We start from the raw sequence: 17,842 nt of genomic DNA, 5'->3' as shown, positions 1-17,842 counted from the left end.
CAACCTCCAACACTACTGTACCTTGTCCTGCGTCCTTCCCAGCTGCCAGCAGAGTCACCCAATGCGCAGTGAAAGATAGGCAACGTCCCTGTCCATGCCTGCTGGACCATGAGCCAGCTGTAATATGCACCTTACCACTGACTGCCCTGTCCAGCGAGGCATGGACATTTCCTTCCACATGCCGGTAGAGAGCCGGAATTGCCTTCCGTGAGAAAAAGTGGCATTTGGGAACTTGCCACTGAGGTACCGCACATTCCACAAACTCACGGAAGGGGGCAGAATCTACCAACTGAAAAGGCAGCAGTTGAAGTGCTAGCAATTTAGCTAAGCTAGCATTTAACCGCTTGGTATGTGGATGGCTGGGAGAGAACTTCTTTTGGCGCTGCAGCAGCTGGGGCAGGGAAATTTGCCTGGTACAATCTGCCATCGGTGTACCGATAGTAGATTGCCCGCAAGTACTTGGCTGTGACACACCTAATTCTACACCTTCAGTCCTATCAGTGCAGGCTTCAGAGAGGACTGAGGGTATAGTGGGGTTGGAGATCCCAGCTGATAAGGAACAAGGAGAGGTCCGCTTTGTTCTTTGAGGTATGCTTGCCAATGAACTGCATGGCAGGTCGACATATGTCTGGTCAAGCATGTGGTGCCCAATCGGTGATGTTTTGGCCACGCGAGATACGATTGAGACATATGTTGCAAATAGCAGTGGTGCGATCTGATGCACTCATCTCAAAAAAGGTCCACACCAAAGAACTTTTGGAATAACGCTGAGAGACAGCCGCGCCCTGCACATGCATAGCTCTGCGTTGTTATGTAGTCAGTGTGCTGCCCTTAAGCTGGCCCCTGGAGGGCATCCTGCCTTGTTGGAGATGTGCCTCCTCCTCTTCCTCCTCCTCCTCCTCTATCCTATCAGGCACCCATGTAGAGTCAGTGACCTCATCATCCCCTCCCTCCTCATCACTGTAGAAAACCTGGCAGTATGCTGCAGCTGGGGGAACATGACTGCCAGATTGCTGTCCTTCTTGGGCACCCCCTCTCTCTGGGCTCATGTTACTGCCTTTCTCTAGCTGTGTACCATCATCGGAGCCTTCAAAACGCTGCACATCCTCCTGCAGCATGTACCCAACACTGTGATCAAACAGTTCGGGTACAGGAGGACATAATGGGGCTAGGGAAGGAGTGACTGATGCCATTGAGCAGAGGGAAGAGGCCACGTTGGCAGCCACTTTGCCAGACAAAGTACCCTGAGCCTGGGTGAGAGAGGATGAGGAGGATGAGGACGGCTTGGTCATCCACTCTACCAAGTCTTCGGCATGTTGCGGCTCAACACGGCCAGCTGCCAAAAAAAATGACGAGCGTGTCCCATGGCCATGTGCTGACGATAATGCACCGTGTCCACGACCAGCACTGTTGCCTCTAGACACAGAGCCTGCTTGCCCTCTTTTATCGGCTCGTGACTCTCTGCCTCTCCTTGTTGTCCTTCCAGACATACTAATGGCCTGCAGAGGACACAGACAGTACACCACGTGAAAGTACTTACAGCAATATACCCTGCCTGTAGTATTAATATGAGAAGATCCCTGCTTCTAGGAGTAAATTTGAGAACCACCAGCTTTACGTTAGGTGCACAATGTGCAGAGGACACGGACAGTACACCACGTGAGAATACTGCAGCTAGCACAATCACCTGCCTGCCTGTCAGTAAATTAGGAAGAGCGGATCTAGCTAAACTATACAGTGTATAAATATATATACAACACCTGGGATGCAAATATATCCTCTACACACTGTAACTCTAACTGACTAGCCTGCCTGCCTGCTCTATCTACCTGCAAAAAATGACACTCTCTCTGTCTTTCTCTGTTCTCTTTTAACCACCGCAACACACTACACAAGGCCGACCTGCAGGCAGCCTTTTATAGTGTGGGGAGTGTACTAAACCCCCTGAGCCATAATTGGCCAAAGCCACCGTGGCTTTGGCCAATTATAGCTCTCCGTTTTTTGCAAGCTGTGATTGGCCATGCATGCGGGTCATAGTGCATGCTTGGCCAATCATCAGCCAGCAATGCACTTCGAGTCAAACGTGCGTTTGACTCGAACACAAAGCTCACCCCTAGTCATGAGGGTACAACCTGTGATGTGCCACTAACAGTACTGTCGCGGTCGATATACCCCTCCTTTTCCTGCATAAATTGTATATGGGCACAAGTCAGATAGACTGCCTTGAAGTAGTACAGAAAACGTTTCTAAAATTGAAGCACCTTTAGTAGTGCTAATTAAGACAGCTCTCATTGACTAAAATGGGAATTCATTTGTAATGCGAATTGGAGTCTCACAAGTCGGTTTCCAAGCCGCTCGTATTGTAAGACCTCACTCGTTTGTCAACTTAATTTTTTTTTATTTTGCTTGTCTTATAAAACACTCGCAGACCAAGTTACTCACAATACAAAGTTTTACTGTACTGTGTGTATGTATATATATATATATATATATATATATATATATATATATATATATATATATACACACACACACACACAGTCTCACACAAAAGTGAGTACATTTTTGTAAATATTTTATTTTACTTAGGGGTGTACTCACTTTTGTTGCCAGCAGTTTAGACATTAATGGCTGTGTGTTGAGTTATTTTGAGGGGACAGCAAAATGACACTGTAATTTACAAGCTGTACACTCACTACTTTACTTTGTCGCAAAGTGTAATTTCTTCAGTGTTGTCACATGAAAATATATAATAAAATATTTACAAAAATGTGAGGGGTGGATTTCTCACTTTTTTTGCGATTGTGAATATATACTGTGTGTATATATACAGTTGTGCTCATAAGTTTACATACCCTGGCAGAATTTATGATTTTTTGGCCATTTTTCAGAGAATATGAATGATAACACAAAAACCTTTCTTTCGCTCATGGTTAGTGTTTTGCTGAAGCCATTTATTATCAATCAACTGTGTTTATTCTTTTTAATCCACAATCACAACAGAAACTACACAAATGACCCTGATCAAAAGTTTACACACCCCAGTTCTTAATACTGCATTGCCCCCTTTAACACCAATGACAGCTTGAAGTATTTTGTGGTATTTTTGGATGAGGCTCTTTATCTTCTCAGATGGTAAAGCTGCCCATTACTCTTAGCAAAAAGCCTTCAGTTTCTGTAAATTCTTGGGCTGTGTTGCATGAACTGCATGTTTGAGATCTCCCTAGAGTGGCTCAATGATATTGAGGTCAGGAGTCTGAGAAGGCCACTCCAGAACCTTTGCTTTATTCTGCTGTAGCCAATGACAGGTTGACATGGACTTGTGTTTTGAATCATTGTCATGTTGGAATGTACCATGCACAGCTTCCTGGCTGGTGAATGCAAATGTTCCTCCAGTATTTTTTGATAACATACTGCATTCATCTTGCCATCAATTTTGACCAAATTTCCTGTGTCTTTGTAGCTCACACATCCCCAAAACATCAGCCATCCACCTCCGTGTTTCACAGTAGGAATGGTGTACATTTCATCATAAGTCTTGTTGACTCTTCTCGAAATTAAGCGTTTATGATTGTGGCCAAAAAGTTCAATTTTGGTCTCATCACTCCAAATGACTTTTAGGTAGATTCAGTAAGAGTTAGGCCGACTTATCAGTAGATAAGCCGACCTAACTCAGAATCTACGCCGACTTATGTTTAAGCGTATGCTCAAACAGAGATACGCTTAAACATATCTAAGATACGACGGCTTGCGCCGTCCTATCTTAGATTGCAATATTTTGGATGGCCGCTAGGTGGCGCTTCCATTGCGGTGGGCGTAGAATATGTAAATGAGGAGATACGCCGATTCACGAACGTACGCCCGGCCGACGCAGTACTTTTACGCCGTTTACGTATGTACTTGAATCTACCTATTTGTGCCAGAAGATTTGAGGCTTTACTTTGTGCTGTTTGGTGTATTGTAAGTGGGAAACTTTCTGGCATTTGCGTAGTAATAACTTTCTTCTGGCGACTCGACCATGCATCCCATCTTTCTTCAAGTGCCTCCTTATTGCGCATCTTGAAACAGCCATACCACATGTTTTCAAGTAATTTGTGGTTTTTTCTTTGCATCCGAACAAATTTCCTGGCAGACATTTTAGTTGGTCTACGTGACCATCGTTTGGTTTCAACAGAACCCCTCATTTTCCTCTTCTTGATTAGAGTTTGAACACTGCTGATTGGCATTCTCAAATCCTTGGATATCTTTTTATATCCCTTTCCTGTTTTATTCAGTTCAACTACCTTTTCCCGCAGATCCTTTGACAATTATTTTGCTTTGCCCATGACTCAGAATCCAGAAACCTCAGTGCAGCACTGGATGAAAGATGCAAGGGTCTGTCAGGAGTCCAGTAACTCATTGACCTTTTATACACACACACTAATTACAAGCAAACAGATCAAAGGTGAGGATGGTTATCTTTAATAGCCATTAAAACCCCTTTGTGTCTGTAGCACTACCCCCGTAGGAGCTGCTGGTTAGTTTTGGGTCTGCACGTTACCTCAACTCTCATTGTCTAGGGGAAGGAAGTCTGAAAAAAACACCAATGTCAACACAAGTTGTAAAACCTTTAGCTGTCAGGTTTTATTTTTCTCATAACTTGCAAAGAAAGTAGAAGGATGAAGGAGGAAGGGTAAGGTTCAGGTACACAGCACAGATCACTGGGGAAAAACGTCTAAGTTCCAAAAGTCATTCACCACTTCCTCTCAAGCGGGTATTGCTCACCCAGGTAGGCCCCTCTCACCTGGCCTAGTAGCCGGAATGATGCACGAACAATGATCAGTAACAGTCTCTGCCACAGACTGGTTGCGAGCAAAAATGAACAGCCTGGAATCCTCTGCCACAGGATTTGGTACCCAAACTTCCAGCCATACAGTAAAAGAGCTATTAAGCTGACCCGGTGAAACTGTGGTGAAACTGTAGGGCAACAGCTGTGGATCCTCCCTTAATAGTCACCAGGCCTATCCCGAGACACTAGCCTTCGGCTTGGTCTCCTTCAGGGCAAGTCCTCCCCCAGTTTCCTCTACTAAGTAGCCTCCTCTCGTAAGATGAACAGCTGGGATCCCTTTGACATCATGGGCCCCAGTCAGGACAGCTAGGCCCACTCAGTAGAAATGCAGCCTCTATCACAAACTACCGTGAACAAGAGTGAACCACAACTGCGGCTTAGGAAAGATTTCAATGCACCTCTCTATGCAATGTGAATATCAGTACTGGACCCCAGTCATCACTCCAATCAGAGAACAGGAGTTTGGGGGTTCACTACATCATCTCTATCACATATAAGAATGCGTTGAGCTACTAAGGGTGGAGGTATTACAACATACCTTCAGCCCCTAGCATGGAAAAGATATAGCGAACATGTTCGGTATTTACAGCCAGGAGGGCGTATACTTCAAAGAACAAATGTCAAGCACGTAGAATATGAAAATACTGTATGCAGATAGCTTATACTTCAGAGAGGCAAATGTAGCTTAAATGGTTTAAGAGTGTATGTCCCTTTAAGATATTCCACAACTGTTACATGAAGGCACAGTAAGTAATCCCAAGCAGCATGGTAGTATAAACTAGAGCCAGATTCAAATACAGTACTTAGTAAAGCTATATGTGAACCGGGTAATTCTAGAGCAATAAATGTAACATAGTAATGGTACTTATCCGTTTACAGAGCATGAGAGTTGTTCAGTAAGCAGAGTATTGTAGCAGCAATAGGATTCTGTCATGGAGTGTCTGTTGGTGGAGGATATCTTAAAGGGGTTGTAGAGGAAAACATTTTTTTTTCGTAATAAGCATCCTTTACCTGCAGACATTCCTCTTTTCACTTCCTCATTGTTAGTTTTTGCTCAGAAGTTGCTCTATTTCTCCTCTGTTCTGTTCACTTCCTGCTTGTCTGATTGTTACTCACCATCGTGAAGGGAGGCTTTACTGCGGTGGTCAGTGACGTGCTCGCCCCCTCTTGGGAACTTCATATGTGCGGCAGGATCCTCTCTACGTGTAAGGCCTCGTACACACGACCGGATCTATCTGGTCCGGGATTTAGCTGTTCTCCCCACTGTGTGCTGTTTGTATGCTGTGCATTTTTCCTTTTAAATAAAGAGCACGTCTTCTTTTAAAGACCTACTTGGAATGCGGCTGTCCATCTACTTCCTTATCTGCATAATCGTATGCATTGCCAGCACCCGTGTGGTTCCTGAGTGGACATTGATCACCTGCTTGTGCTCACCTGGAGCGGCGGTCTTTCTACCTATCCGCTGGGATTGATCCGCGGATCAGTTCCAGCAGATAGATCCGGTCGTGTGTACGTCCGAGCGGACATTTCCCGGCGGATAAAAATCCAGCCGACGGATTCCCAGCGGATAAAAATTTTGTAGCATGCAAAATCTATCCGCTGGAATCCAGTCCAGCGGACTGATCCGGTCGTCTGTACAGACTCACCGGATCAGTCCGTCCGCTCCCCTCCCTCGCATACGTCGTAATGATTCGACGCATGCGTGGAAGTATTTACCTTCCAGCGTCGAGCACGTCGCCGCGTCATAGTCGCGGCGACGGCGCGACACGTCACCGCGGATGTATTCCACGCGGATTTCGATCTGATGGTGTGTACAGCCATCAGATCCAAATCCGCCAGAGGATTTATCCGCTGGAAACGGCCCGGCGGACCGTTTCCAGCGGATATCCTCTCGTGTGTACGGGGCCTTAGAGATTTCAAGGAGGTATGAATTACTGGGCGTGCCGCAATGCATACTGGGAAATGTAGTTCTCGTATTAACGAGCGCCGCAAACCAGGAAGTGAATGAGAGAACAGAAACTAGAATGCCGGAGGTGATATAGATGAAGGAATTTAATAGGTATTTACTTTTTTTTAAACAGAATCATTACTGTCTGTCTACCTTGCAGACATTAATTTTAGGAAAAACATTTTTTTCCCTTTACAACTCCTTTAAGGTGTCCCCAGCAACTGCAGTAAAGATGGCAGCGTGAACCTTAAAGGTGGCATGGATCCGGGCTGCAGTGATATCCAGTTGAGGGGATATTGCCAGTAGTTTGTTTGTAGCGTGGTGTGGCTATGGACGACAATAATAGAACAGCGTGTACTATCCACACTGTTCTGTTTATAGGAGGGAGGCATGTGTAACAAATGAGCGTTGGAATGCACGCGGCGCCAGGCGATGACGTCAATGCGTGGTCGCCGTATGCGTTTCAGCGTGGAACGCAATACTGCGACGAGCGCGGTTTACAGCCTTGGGCCAACGTGATCCCGAGGCTAAAATTCACACGACACATACCTCGCGCCAGGAGGGCCATGAGGTGAAGGACCCCAAAAAATGGCGTCTGCCCCTTAAGTATCCATCCCCAGCATGCCCAACGGGGAGACCACTCCCACTAGGCTGTTCCCGGGAAAGAAACTCAATACACCATGGCTTGCCTGAGTTCCAACATTGGCCTGTGGTGGTACAGGCAACAGGTGCAAAATCCATCCAGGCACAGCCAGAACAGAGTCTGATTTAGCATAAATTGTAAAAGTCTGAGCCAACTATCGGCTCAGACACCCACTAAATTTAACATAGCGCCTGATTATCAGGAGCAGGGCGCTACATGTTATCAGTCCAAAATCACCAGGGTATTTTATCTGTTGATCAGGCTCATTTGGGTAGCTTCTGTTGTGATTATGATTTAAAAAGAGTAAACACAGTTGATTGATAATAGATGACTTCAGCCAAACACTAATCCTAAGTGAAAGAAACGTTTTTGTGTTGTTATTCATATTCTCTGAAAAATTGCCAAGAAATCATAAATTCTGCCAGGGTATGTAAATTTATGAGCACAACTGTGTGTGTGTGTGTGTGTGTGTGTGTGTGTGTGTATATATATATATATATATATTATTTTTTACAATTTGTTTTACATAGTGTCACCAGAGCAGTGCAGTGTTACCATAGTGAGACTGTGCTACTGTACAAATCTAGGGGATGAGCAGGGATTTTTGTTTACACTCTGATGGCTCACAGTGATGATCACTGTAATAAGCAATCTCTAAGGCCTCGTACACACGATAGGTTAACCAGAGGACAACGGCCTGGAGGACTGTTTTCATCGGTCAAAACCGATCATGTGTGGGCCCCATAGGTTATTTAACCATAGGTTAAAAAAAAAGCAAACTTGCTTTAAACTTAACCTATGGATTCCTAACCGATAGGTCAAAACCAATCGTTAGTAGGCAACACCATCGGTTAAAAATCCACGCATGCTCAGAATCAAGTCGACGCATGATTGGAAGCATTGAACTTTGTTTTTTTCAGCACGTCGTTGTGTTTTACGTCACCGCGATCTGACACGATCGGTTATTTAACCTATGGTGTGTAGGCGTGACGGACCATCAGTCAGCTTCATCAGTTAACCTATGACAACAGTCTTTCAGAGCGTTGTCCTCTGGTTAAAGTATCGTGTGTACGAGGCTTAACACTGTTCAAATATTCCATTCATGAAACCCTGCTCACTAGTGTGATACTGTGATTGGTACAGGGCTCCATGATTGGTCCTGACAATTGTCACAGTAGTAAGCAATGCATCATAAATAACAACCTTGCTTACTATTGTAACTGTGATCACTGAGATTGGTCATAACAATTACTTGGTACCATAGAGGTGCACAGCGTCCCGGTACTGTGAACGGTAATCGGCTGTGTATGGTGGACACAGATGGTTACAGATCGCAGCGCGATCTGGGAGAATGTACAGGTTCGTCCTCCAGAAACTAGAAGGCACCCACCTGGCTCTTTATGTACATTGGTTAGGCGGGAAGTAGTTAAGGTGGTTGTAAACCCTTACATATACCCAGTTAAAGTGACCAAGTGAATTGATACACAGAGATTAAACAAATCCTTCTACTTAGCTTGTACCTGTTTAACAGTAGTCTACTCTTCTCTACATTCATTTAAAGTCCAGAATTTATAAAGCTTGTCTAAGCTGTCAGAAAACAGAGGCAGTGTCACGGTCTGGAGTCAGGCTCAGAGGCCAGTAGCTATAGCAGCAGAGTGGAGATTCACACAGGTCACCCTGGCTGATAAAACGGGTTCACCTGAGGTGCGGGGGTTTAAGGACTAACCGATATTCACCAGAGCTCCTAATGGTGGAGATGGGCTTTGCTGCGTGTTAGTGCCAGGCCGCGGTCCTCAGGATAGCCCCACCAGGAGGTGAGCAAGCCGGGGTCTGGAAGCAGATATAACAGGTAGGGCTCAAGCAGAAGCGGAGTCGGGGAACGAGCCAAAAGTGGTTAACAGATAGTTGCAGGTTGGGATTCAGCAGAAGCGTAGTCGGGGGACGAGCCAAAAGTCGGTAGCAAATGGTAGCAAATATCGGTTGGCAGCAAGAGAGACAGGAGCAAGATATTGGCTGGTGAAGGCACAATATTCTGGCAACCAGGAAGTGCAGGGACATGGCTTTTATAGGAAGTTAATGGGAAGAGCAAAGGGTTCAAGGTTGAAGGCAAACAAGATTCAAGACAAGATCATTCAAAGAACTATCCGAAGAACTGTCCAAGGAGCTGTCCAGCATTCCAAATGGCTCAGCAAGCAGAGTCACTAACAGACACACCAGAGGTCCCAGGTTCAAGCCCAGGTATTAACAGGCAGCGAGTTGAGATTACACACTGCAGAGCTCAGTGAGGAGAGCTCTGAAGCTGATTGGAGGGATAGGACACACCCCCTGTCACATTGTTTCTCTTGGTGTCAGTAAAACTTGTCAGAAGTGACTTATGCATGTAGCAAAAGAACGGGGCAACAGACAGAAATTATGCCTACACTTTCTGTCCTACAGTGTCATTCATAGACTCTGTACTACTATCTAACTATTTGACTATTGCATCTACTAAACAGTGAGTTTTTGATTTGAGTTTTCATGAAAATGTTCCTTTCACATCAGACTGCTCAGTCTCAAACCCAGAAGGGAGATACCAATTCCCAAGGCCCGGTACACACGACCGAACATGTCCGCTGAAACTGGTCCGACGGACCAGTTTCAGCAGACATGTTCGGTCGTGTGTACGGCCAACCGGACAATTGTCCGGCGGATCGGACAGTTTCCAGCGGACAAATGTTTCTTAGCATGCTAAGAAACATGTCCGCTGGAAGCCTGTCCGTCAGACATGTTCGGTCGTCTGTACAGACTCACCGGACATGTCCGATCGGCCGAAAGCCCTCGCATGCGTCAAAGTGATTCGACGCATGCGTGGAAGCATTGACCTTCCAGGGCCGCGCACGTCGCCGTATCGTGTCCGCGCGGATTTCTGTCTGATGGTGTGTACAACCATCAGACAGAAATCCGCCAGCGGACGCAGCGGACATGCTGGTGTGTACGAGGCCTTAGAGATTTACTCAATGACGCAGTAGTCACCATAGTGACATATTTTAATACAAATGACTAACAGTTGCCCTGCTTTCCTCACCTTTTTCAACTTGTCCACAGTCATGTACAAGGAACATTTATCATCTGTGGCAAATATATACATAAAACTATTTTTCAGAAATAAAAAAACTGATAATTGGCATGTGTATATGTATCCACCCCCTTTGGTATGAAGCCCATAAAAAGCTCTGGTGCAACCAGTTACCTTCATAATTTGTGAAATGATGTCCACCTGTGTGCAATCTAAGGCCATGTACAGACGGGCAAACATGTACGATGAAAACGGTCCGCCGGACCGTTTTCAGCGTACATGTCTGCCTGGGGATTTCTGTATGATGGCTGTACACACCATCATACAGAAATCCGCGCATACTCGATACGCGGCAACGAGGCCGCGCCGTCGCCGTGACGATGACGCGGCGACGTGCACGGCCCTGCCAGTTCAATGCTTCCACGCATGCGTCAAAGTCATTCGACGCATGCGAGGGATGGCGGCCGCTCGGACATGTACGGTAGGTCTGTACAGACGACCGAACATGTCCGACAGGCAGGATTCCAGCGGGCATGTTTTAAAACATGTTCAGAAATATTTGCCCGCTGGAAAAAGGCCCGGCGGGCAAATGTACGCTGGAATCCTGTCCGCTCGGGCCTACACACGACCGAACATGTCTGCTGAAACTGGTCCGCGGACCAGTTTCAGCAGACATGTTCGGTCGTGTGTACGGGGCCTAAGTGTCACACGATCTGTCATTACATATACACACCTTTTTGAAAGTTCCCAGAGGCTGCAACACATAAGCAAGAGGCACCAATAACCAAACACTGCCATGAAGACCAAGGAACTCTCCAAACAAGCATGGGACAATGTTGTTGAGAGGTACAAGTAAAAAAAATAGCCAAAACTTTGATGATCCCTAGGAGCAGCATCAAATCTATCATAAACCAAATGGAAAGAACATGACACAACAGCAAAACCTGCCATGAGACGGCCACACACCAAAACTCACAGACTGGGCAAGGAGGCAATTAATCAGAGAGGTAGCACAGAGACCTAAGATAACCCTGGAGGAGCTGCAGAGTTCCACAGCAGGGACTGGAGTATCTGTACATAGAATGACAATAAGCTGTACGCTCCATAGAGTTAGGCTTTATGGCAGAGTGGCCAGAAGAAAGCCATTACTTTCAGAAAAAAACTAATTGGCATGTTTTGAGTTTGCAAAAAGGCATGTGGAAGACTCTAAAAATGTATGAAGGAAGGTACTCTGGTCTGATGAGACTAAAATGTAACTTTTTGCCCATCAAAGAAAATGTTATGTCTGGCGCAAACCCAACACATCACCCAAAGAACACCATCAACAGTCAGGACTGGCAAACTGGTCAGAGTTGTGATTTGAGGCTAGGACGGAGGTTCACCTACCTTCCAGCAGGACAATGACCCCAAAGACACTGCTAAAGCAACACTTGGTTGGAAGTGGTTTAAGGGGAAACATGTAAATATGTTGGAATGGCCTAGTCAAAGCCCAGACCTCAATCCAATAGAAAATCTTTGGTCAGACTTAAATATTTCTGTTCACAAGCGCAAACCATCCAACTTGAAGGAGCTGGAGCAGTTTTGCAAGGGGGAAGGGGCAAAAATCCCAGTGGTATTTGTGTCACTGGTCCCCAAAAAGTTTGTAGCAGTCCCGCTAAAAATCGTTGATCACCGCCATTATTAGTAAAAAAAAATGATAAATAAAAAAGCCATAAAGCCATAGTTTGTGAACGTGATAACTTTTGTGCTAACCAACCAATATACGCTTGTTGCGATTTTGTTAAACAAAAATATGTAGAAGAATACAGATTGTTTGGGATATGTATTATAGCAAAAAGTAAAAAATATAATTTTTTTCTCAAAAATTATCCTTTTTTGTTTATAGCACAGCATTTTTTTTTTATTTTTTTATTTTTTTTACCACGAATATGTATAATAATAGATATTGGCCTAAACTGATGAAGACATTTTTTTTATTGGATGTGTTTTATAGCAGAAAGTAAAAAATATATATATTTTTTAATTTCTTTTTTGTTATTAACTCAAAAAATAAATTAATTTTGTTTGGGTACAGCATCACACGGCAGTTGTAAGTTAAAGCAACGCAGTGCCGTGTCACAAAGAATGGCCTGGTCATTAAGGGGGTGAAACCCTCTAGGGCTGAAGTGGTTAAAGTGCTCTGTGCAGTAAAACTTCAAAAACATTGTGTTTTATGTGCAGGTCACCACTCTGTGCTCCCCTCCTTTTCCTCCACACTCACCAGACCAAGATGTTGTACTCACTTTGTATATACCAACGGCCTCTACTCTAACTTTCTACACTGTTATGGCTTTTGATGGATAGATGTTCCTCTATGTTGTTCCATTATGCATGCATGTTATGGGAAAACATAATCCAGGCAATACCCCATTGCGTGATATAGTTTATTGAAGATTAATGAACATTTAAAAATCTACTCACATAAAACTGTTGCTTGCATCAAATGAGCTAAATTGCATGTAATGTAATGCAGCGGTTCCGGCACTCATTGGACACCTGCGCTCGTGGCATCATCGCGTATCCAGACCTAGGAAGTGGCCTATATGATCCCCGAGATGTTTTTGATAAGCACTGTTATTCTCCTGATTTTGTAAGTGTTTAGTACTTTTTCTTTTAATCTAACATTATCTGGCAGTTTTACAATATGTGGTCATGTTTGCTGCTTCCTTACATATGACAACTGAATGAGATGCTGACTTGTGCCCACCACGAATGCATAATTAGAACCTACGTTAGAGGGTTTGACCTTATGAGCAGAGGTTTAGCCTACTGAATGGTGGTTTGGAATCACACAAGCCTGTTTGACTCTATACGTGTAGTGTATAAGAATCCACTTGCTCTGGTAAGCGTGCATGCTTTTCATATGGTGGCGGGTCACAAAGTGCTTTCATGGGCCACAGATTGGTAATCTTGAATAAACCAGGACTTTCATGGTGATTTCTGGATTTGTTTCTTGGACTTTCACTGCAGTTTTTATACATTTTGGACTTTATTTATCACTAAGTTTCTTTACTCTTTACTTTCAATTACAATGACCATATATATATATATATATGTGTTACTTTATGTGTATAATTTGTTGCATTTATGTTATATATAATTAACCAATCTGTATAATTTGTCATGCTGCACTGATTTCTACACAAATTTTGGGTCAATTTATGTGAATTGATGTGCTAGTGGCTGTATTTGCCCTCTGAGCGCAATTTCCCTTTTCTTTTATTAAAATAGAAGATTACATAGTGTATCATAGCATTCCACTGACTGCCTTTTGATGGATTTATAGCAGTTTATGAGAAAAGGATCCATTCTGCTTTTTAAGTAATGTCTTATGGCTTCTACATGTGGTGCAGAAGGATTGTAAACGAAGCAGAAGGCTTACTTGTTTTTTTTTCATAATTAACTTATGTAAACAGGGCATAATCCTTAAAGACTGCCAAAGTGATTAAGAGCATATATGTGTGTCATTTATGCGAATACTGCCACTGTGCAGGACAGACTGTGTGCTGCAGTGATAGTTCACTTGTCAACTAGGGACTGGCATCAACAGTGGCGGCTGGTGAAGTTTTAGGATGGGGGGGGCGCAACACCCCGCACCTCCACATTTGGTCCCTCCCACTTCTCATAAGCCCCATCCCTTATAGAATCCACCCACTCTGTCCCCTGTATTCCACTTGCTTCCACTCATAGTGTCAGGAGTATACAGCTCAGCATCACAGGACAGAGTATATAGCCCCAGCATCACAAATCATGGTATATAGCGCAGCCTTACAGATCGGCGCAAACAAACTAAAAAATTACACTGTTAGTAATGAAGGACTCTAAATGGGCATGAGATTATCAGAGACTGCGGACATACTGCACGTGATTACCAAAGACTGCGGACATACTGCACGTGATTACCAAAGACTGCGGACATACTGCACAAGATTACCAGAGACTGCGGAAATACTGCACGATATTACCAGATACTGCGGACATACTGCACAAGACTACCAGAGACTGCGGACATACTGCATGATATTACCAGAGACTGCGGACATACTGCACGATATTACCAGAGACTGCGGACATACTGCACAAGATTACCAGAGACTGCGGACATACTGCACGATATTACCAGAGACTGCGGACATACTGCACAAGATTACCAGATACTGCGGACATACTCCACGATATTACCAGATACTGCGGACATACTGCACGATATTACCAGAGACTGCGGACATATTGCACGAGATTACCAGAGACTGCAGACATACTGCACGAGATTACCAGAGACTGCGGACATACTGCACAAGATTACCAGATACTGCGGACATACTGCACAAGATTACCAGAGACTGCGGACATACTGCACAAGATTACCAGAGACTGCGGACATACTGCACAAGATTACCAGAGACTGCGGACATACTGCACGATATTACCAGAGACTGCGGACATACTGCATGAGATTACCAGATACTGCGGACATACTGCACAAAATTACCAGGGACTGCGCACATACTGCATTAGAGACTGCAGAGATACTGCATCACTTGTCCTGCGACTTGGGACTTCAATGTTGCATGACAAGTCGTATCCCATGTTTTTCCAATAAGAATCGTTTATATCTGTGCGACTTCAAGTCACAGCGACTTCAAAGTAGTCCCTGCACTACTTTGGTCCCACTTTGATGCAACTTGAGGTCCATAGACCTCCAGAATACACAGGCATTGCTTTAAGTCGCATCAAAATTGCAGCAGAATTGTGCAACTTTCATACTGCGTTAGCCTGAAAGTCGCAAGATTCTGCCACAATTTTTTGCTGCGATTTTGCAGCGACTTTAAGCAATGCCTGTGTATTCTGGAGGTCTGTGGACCTCAAGTCACATCAAAGTGGGACAAAAGTAATGCAGGGACTACTTCGAAGTCGCTGTGACTTGAAGTTGCACAGATATGAACGGTTCTCATCGGGTCCGACTTATCCTGCAACTTTCCAGTCCCAAGTCGCAGGACAATTTGCAATTTTTTTTAATAAACGGGGGGGATAGTGTTGACGGCCGATATTTTCGTCGCAAAAGAAGTATAAAAAACGTTTTTTTTAATAACCGGGAGGGGTTGATGCCCGCTATTTGTGCAGTAATTCTTACGTATTAAAGACATTTTGTAATAAGCGGGCTATTTTCGCCGTATTTTAAATATAACATTTTTTTAAAACTTTGAATAAGCGGCCAAATGAGTGTGGCCAGCGCGGGGGGGGGGGGGGGGATGCCGTTCTGGCCGTTATTTCCGCCAATTAAATATAAAAAAACATTTGAACAACATTTTTTTATATTTACGCCCAATATTAAGCGGGGGGTGTGGGGGTTGTTGCTGGAGTTCGGCCGCTATTTCAGCCCAATGTTAAATATAAAAAAAACTTTAAATAAAGGGGGGGGGGGTTGTGCCACTGCTGCTACCGCCGTATAAAATAGTACATGAGTCCCGACGTCACTTCCTTTTCTTCCAGTGAAGTCGGAACTAGCACAGAGACAGGCGGATGCACACAGAAAGTGTGCACCCGCCCAGCCATAACAATACAGTCCATCGTGCCGGAAGCAGTGGCGCGATGAACTGCGCCACAAAGGCATTTTTTGGCTGCCAATGTAGTGCCTCGTCTGCAATCCCTCGATTGCACAGACGTGGCGCTACCCATACTTCACTGTGCCCGGCGCCCGTACACAGTGCACCTAAGGACCTTTTTTGGATTTTTTTTTCCCTTAAAGGGACATGTTTTTTTTATTATTATTTTTATTTTATTTTTTACTGACTGGGGGAGGGGGGCGGCGCCCGGGCGCCCCTATGGACGGGCCTCCACTGGGCATCAACCTACTTTGGCTGGACTATATATTTCCTAGCTATCTACCAGGGACTAACAGCATCATTTTTACATTTGGTTCCAAGGACTTGGTATGATAAGGATTTCTTATTGTTAGTTTATGAGACAATTAAACATGAACAATATTATGATTTATATCTAGTTTACAATTTACCCATTTGCTCCAGAGCCACAGATTATTAGCTTTAGACCCCTTTCACACAGGGGTGGGAATTGCGGTGGTATTCGGCTGCTATTAGTGGAAGAAATAGAGCGCCATTGTTGGTGTCATTGGGAGGAATAGTGCCTCATATCGTTGGGAGCAATACTGCCCCAAGGGCCGGATAAAGGCTAGCAAAGGGCCACATCTGGCCACAGTTTGGAGACCCCTTGACTAAACTAAACAAAACTAAACATTTGTAAGAGCCGGTTCACACTGGGGCGACTCGTCAGGCGACTCAGCCGCCTGACAAGTCGCGTCCCATTCTATTCACCAGAACCGTTCTAATAGGAGCGACGGAAGTCACTCCGACTTAGAAAAAGGTTCTTGTACGACTTCGGGGGCGACTCTGGGCATCTTGCATTGACTTCTATACAGAAGTCATTTTGCAAGTCGTCTCTGAAGTCGTCTTCAGGACGCCTTGCCGAGTCGCCTCCGAAGTCGTGTTAACCGGCTCCAATGGTGGCTTTGTTTTAATATTTAAGATAAGGGTAACATTTCTATTAAATGTAGGCATCCTGACAAATTTAGTACTGTTGGGTTGCAGACAACCTAAGCTTAAGTTGACAGATCTGCTTTCTGTTGGATTACCCCTAAGTTCAAAAGATTGTTTACTTCAGCCTGCTGCAGGGAAGTGTCCCTGGCAATAGTGTAATTCTATAACCTGAGTTATGCATATTTATATCTGACCAGCCAACCACTAGGAGATTTATTGCCAGAGGTACATGCTGGGGAAGGGTATAAATATTCTGGAGAACCTTCTGGAAACACTATGGTTTCCTTGGCTTTCATAACCTCCCAGGTATGCTGCATGGGGAGGACATATATGTCTCAAAAAGGTAAGCCCAAGTGTGGGGCCTAAGACTGCTTGGCTGGGGGTGTTGTCCAGATCAAGTGAAGCCTAATTCTGGACTGGAGCACCAGGGAGAAAGTTTGTCTGCCAGAAAGTTTTCCAAGGAGAAAGGTGAATGCTTGAACCGTGCAGGAAGTTTGGTTGCTCATCCAGTGATTTAGGCCAGGCTTAGGGGTTCTTTTTCTGTAGGAACCTGCTTTCTATGTAGAAGGTTTTGGAGTCTGTGCCCCAAACCTCTCTGCCGAGAGTATATTGACCTGAACAAACTGGCTGCCTAACACACTGTGGTTTTATATTGGGGCACAGTGCATTCAGTTGTAACGGCATCCTAGGATTAGATAAAAACGTGACTGTTTGCTTTTTGAAACAAGCCCACTTATGCTCTCATTTTCTTTTCTCCAGTTTATATGAATCC

At 44.6% G+C, this 17,842-nt stretch overlaps 1 protein-coding gene across 7 annotated transcripts in view; it reads left to right on the top strand.

Moving 5' to 3' along the window:
- DLGAP3 (DLG associated protein 3) overlaps positions 1–17,842 on the top strand; it is a 626,246-nt gene that overhangs the window by 384,561 nt on the left and 223,843 nt on the right. For 4 of the 7 annotated variants that reach the window (XM_040337293.1, XM_040337294.1, XM_040337292.1 and 1 more), the window contains one exon: positions 12,987–13,103. The exons of the other annotated variants lie outside the window; for them this stretch is intronic. In XM_040337293.1, coding sequence (XP_040193227.1) covers positions 12,987–13,103 — 117 coding nt within the window. The remainder of the gene's footprint in view (positions 1–12,986; positions 13,104–17,842) is intronic. 7 annotated transcript variants of the gene reach the window in all.

This window comes from Rana temporaria, chromosome 2 (genome assembly GCF_905171775.1).
Source record: "Rana temporaria chromosome 2, aRanTem1.1, whole genome shotgun sequence".
Classification (NCBI taxonomy): Eukaryota; Metazoa; Chordata; class Amphibia; order Anura; family Ranidae; genus Rana; species Rana temporaria.
The sequence above is the reverse complement of the archived record's forward strand: the minus strand, read 5'-3'. Positions and strand labels throughout refer to the sequence as shown.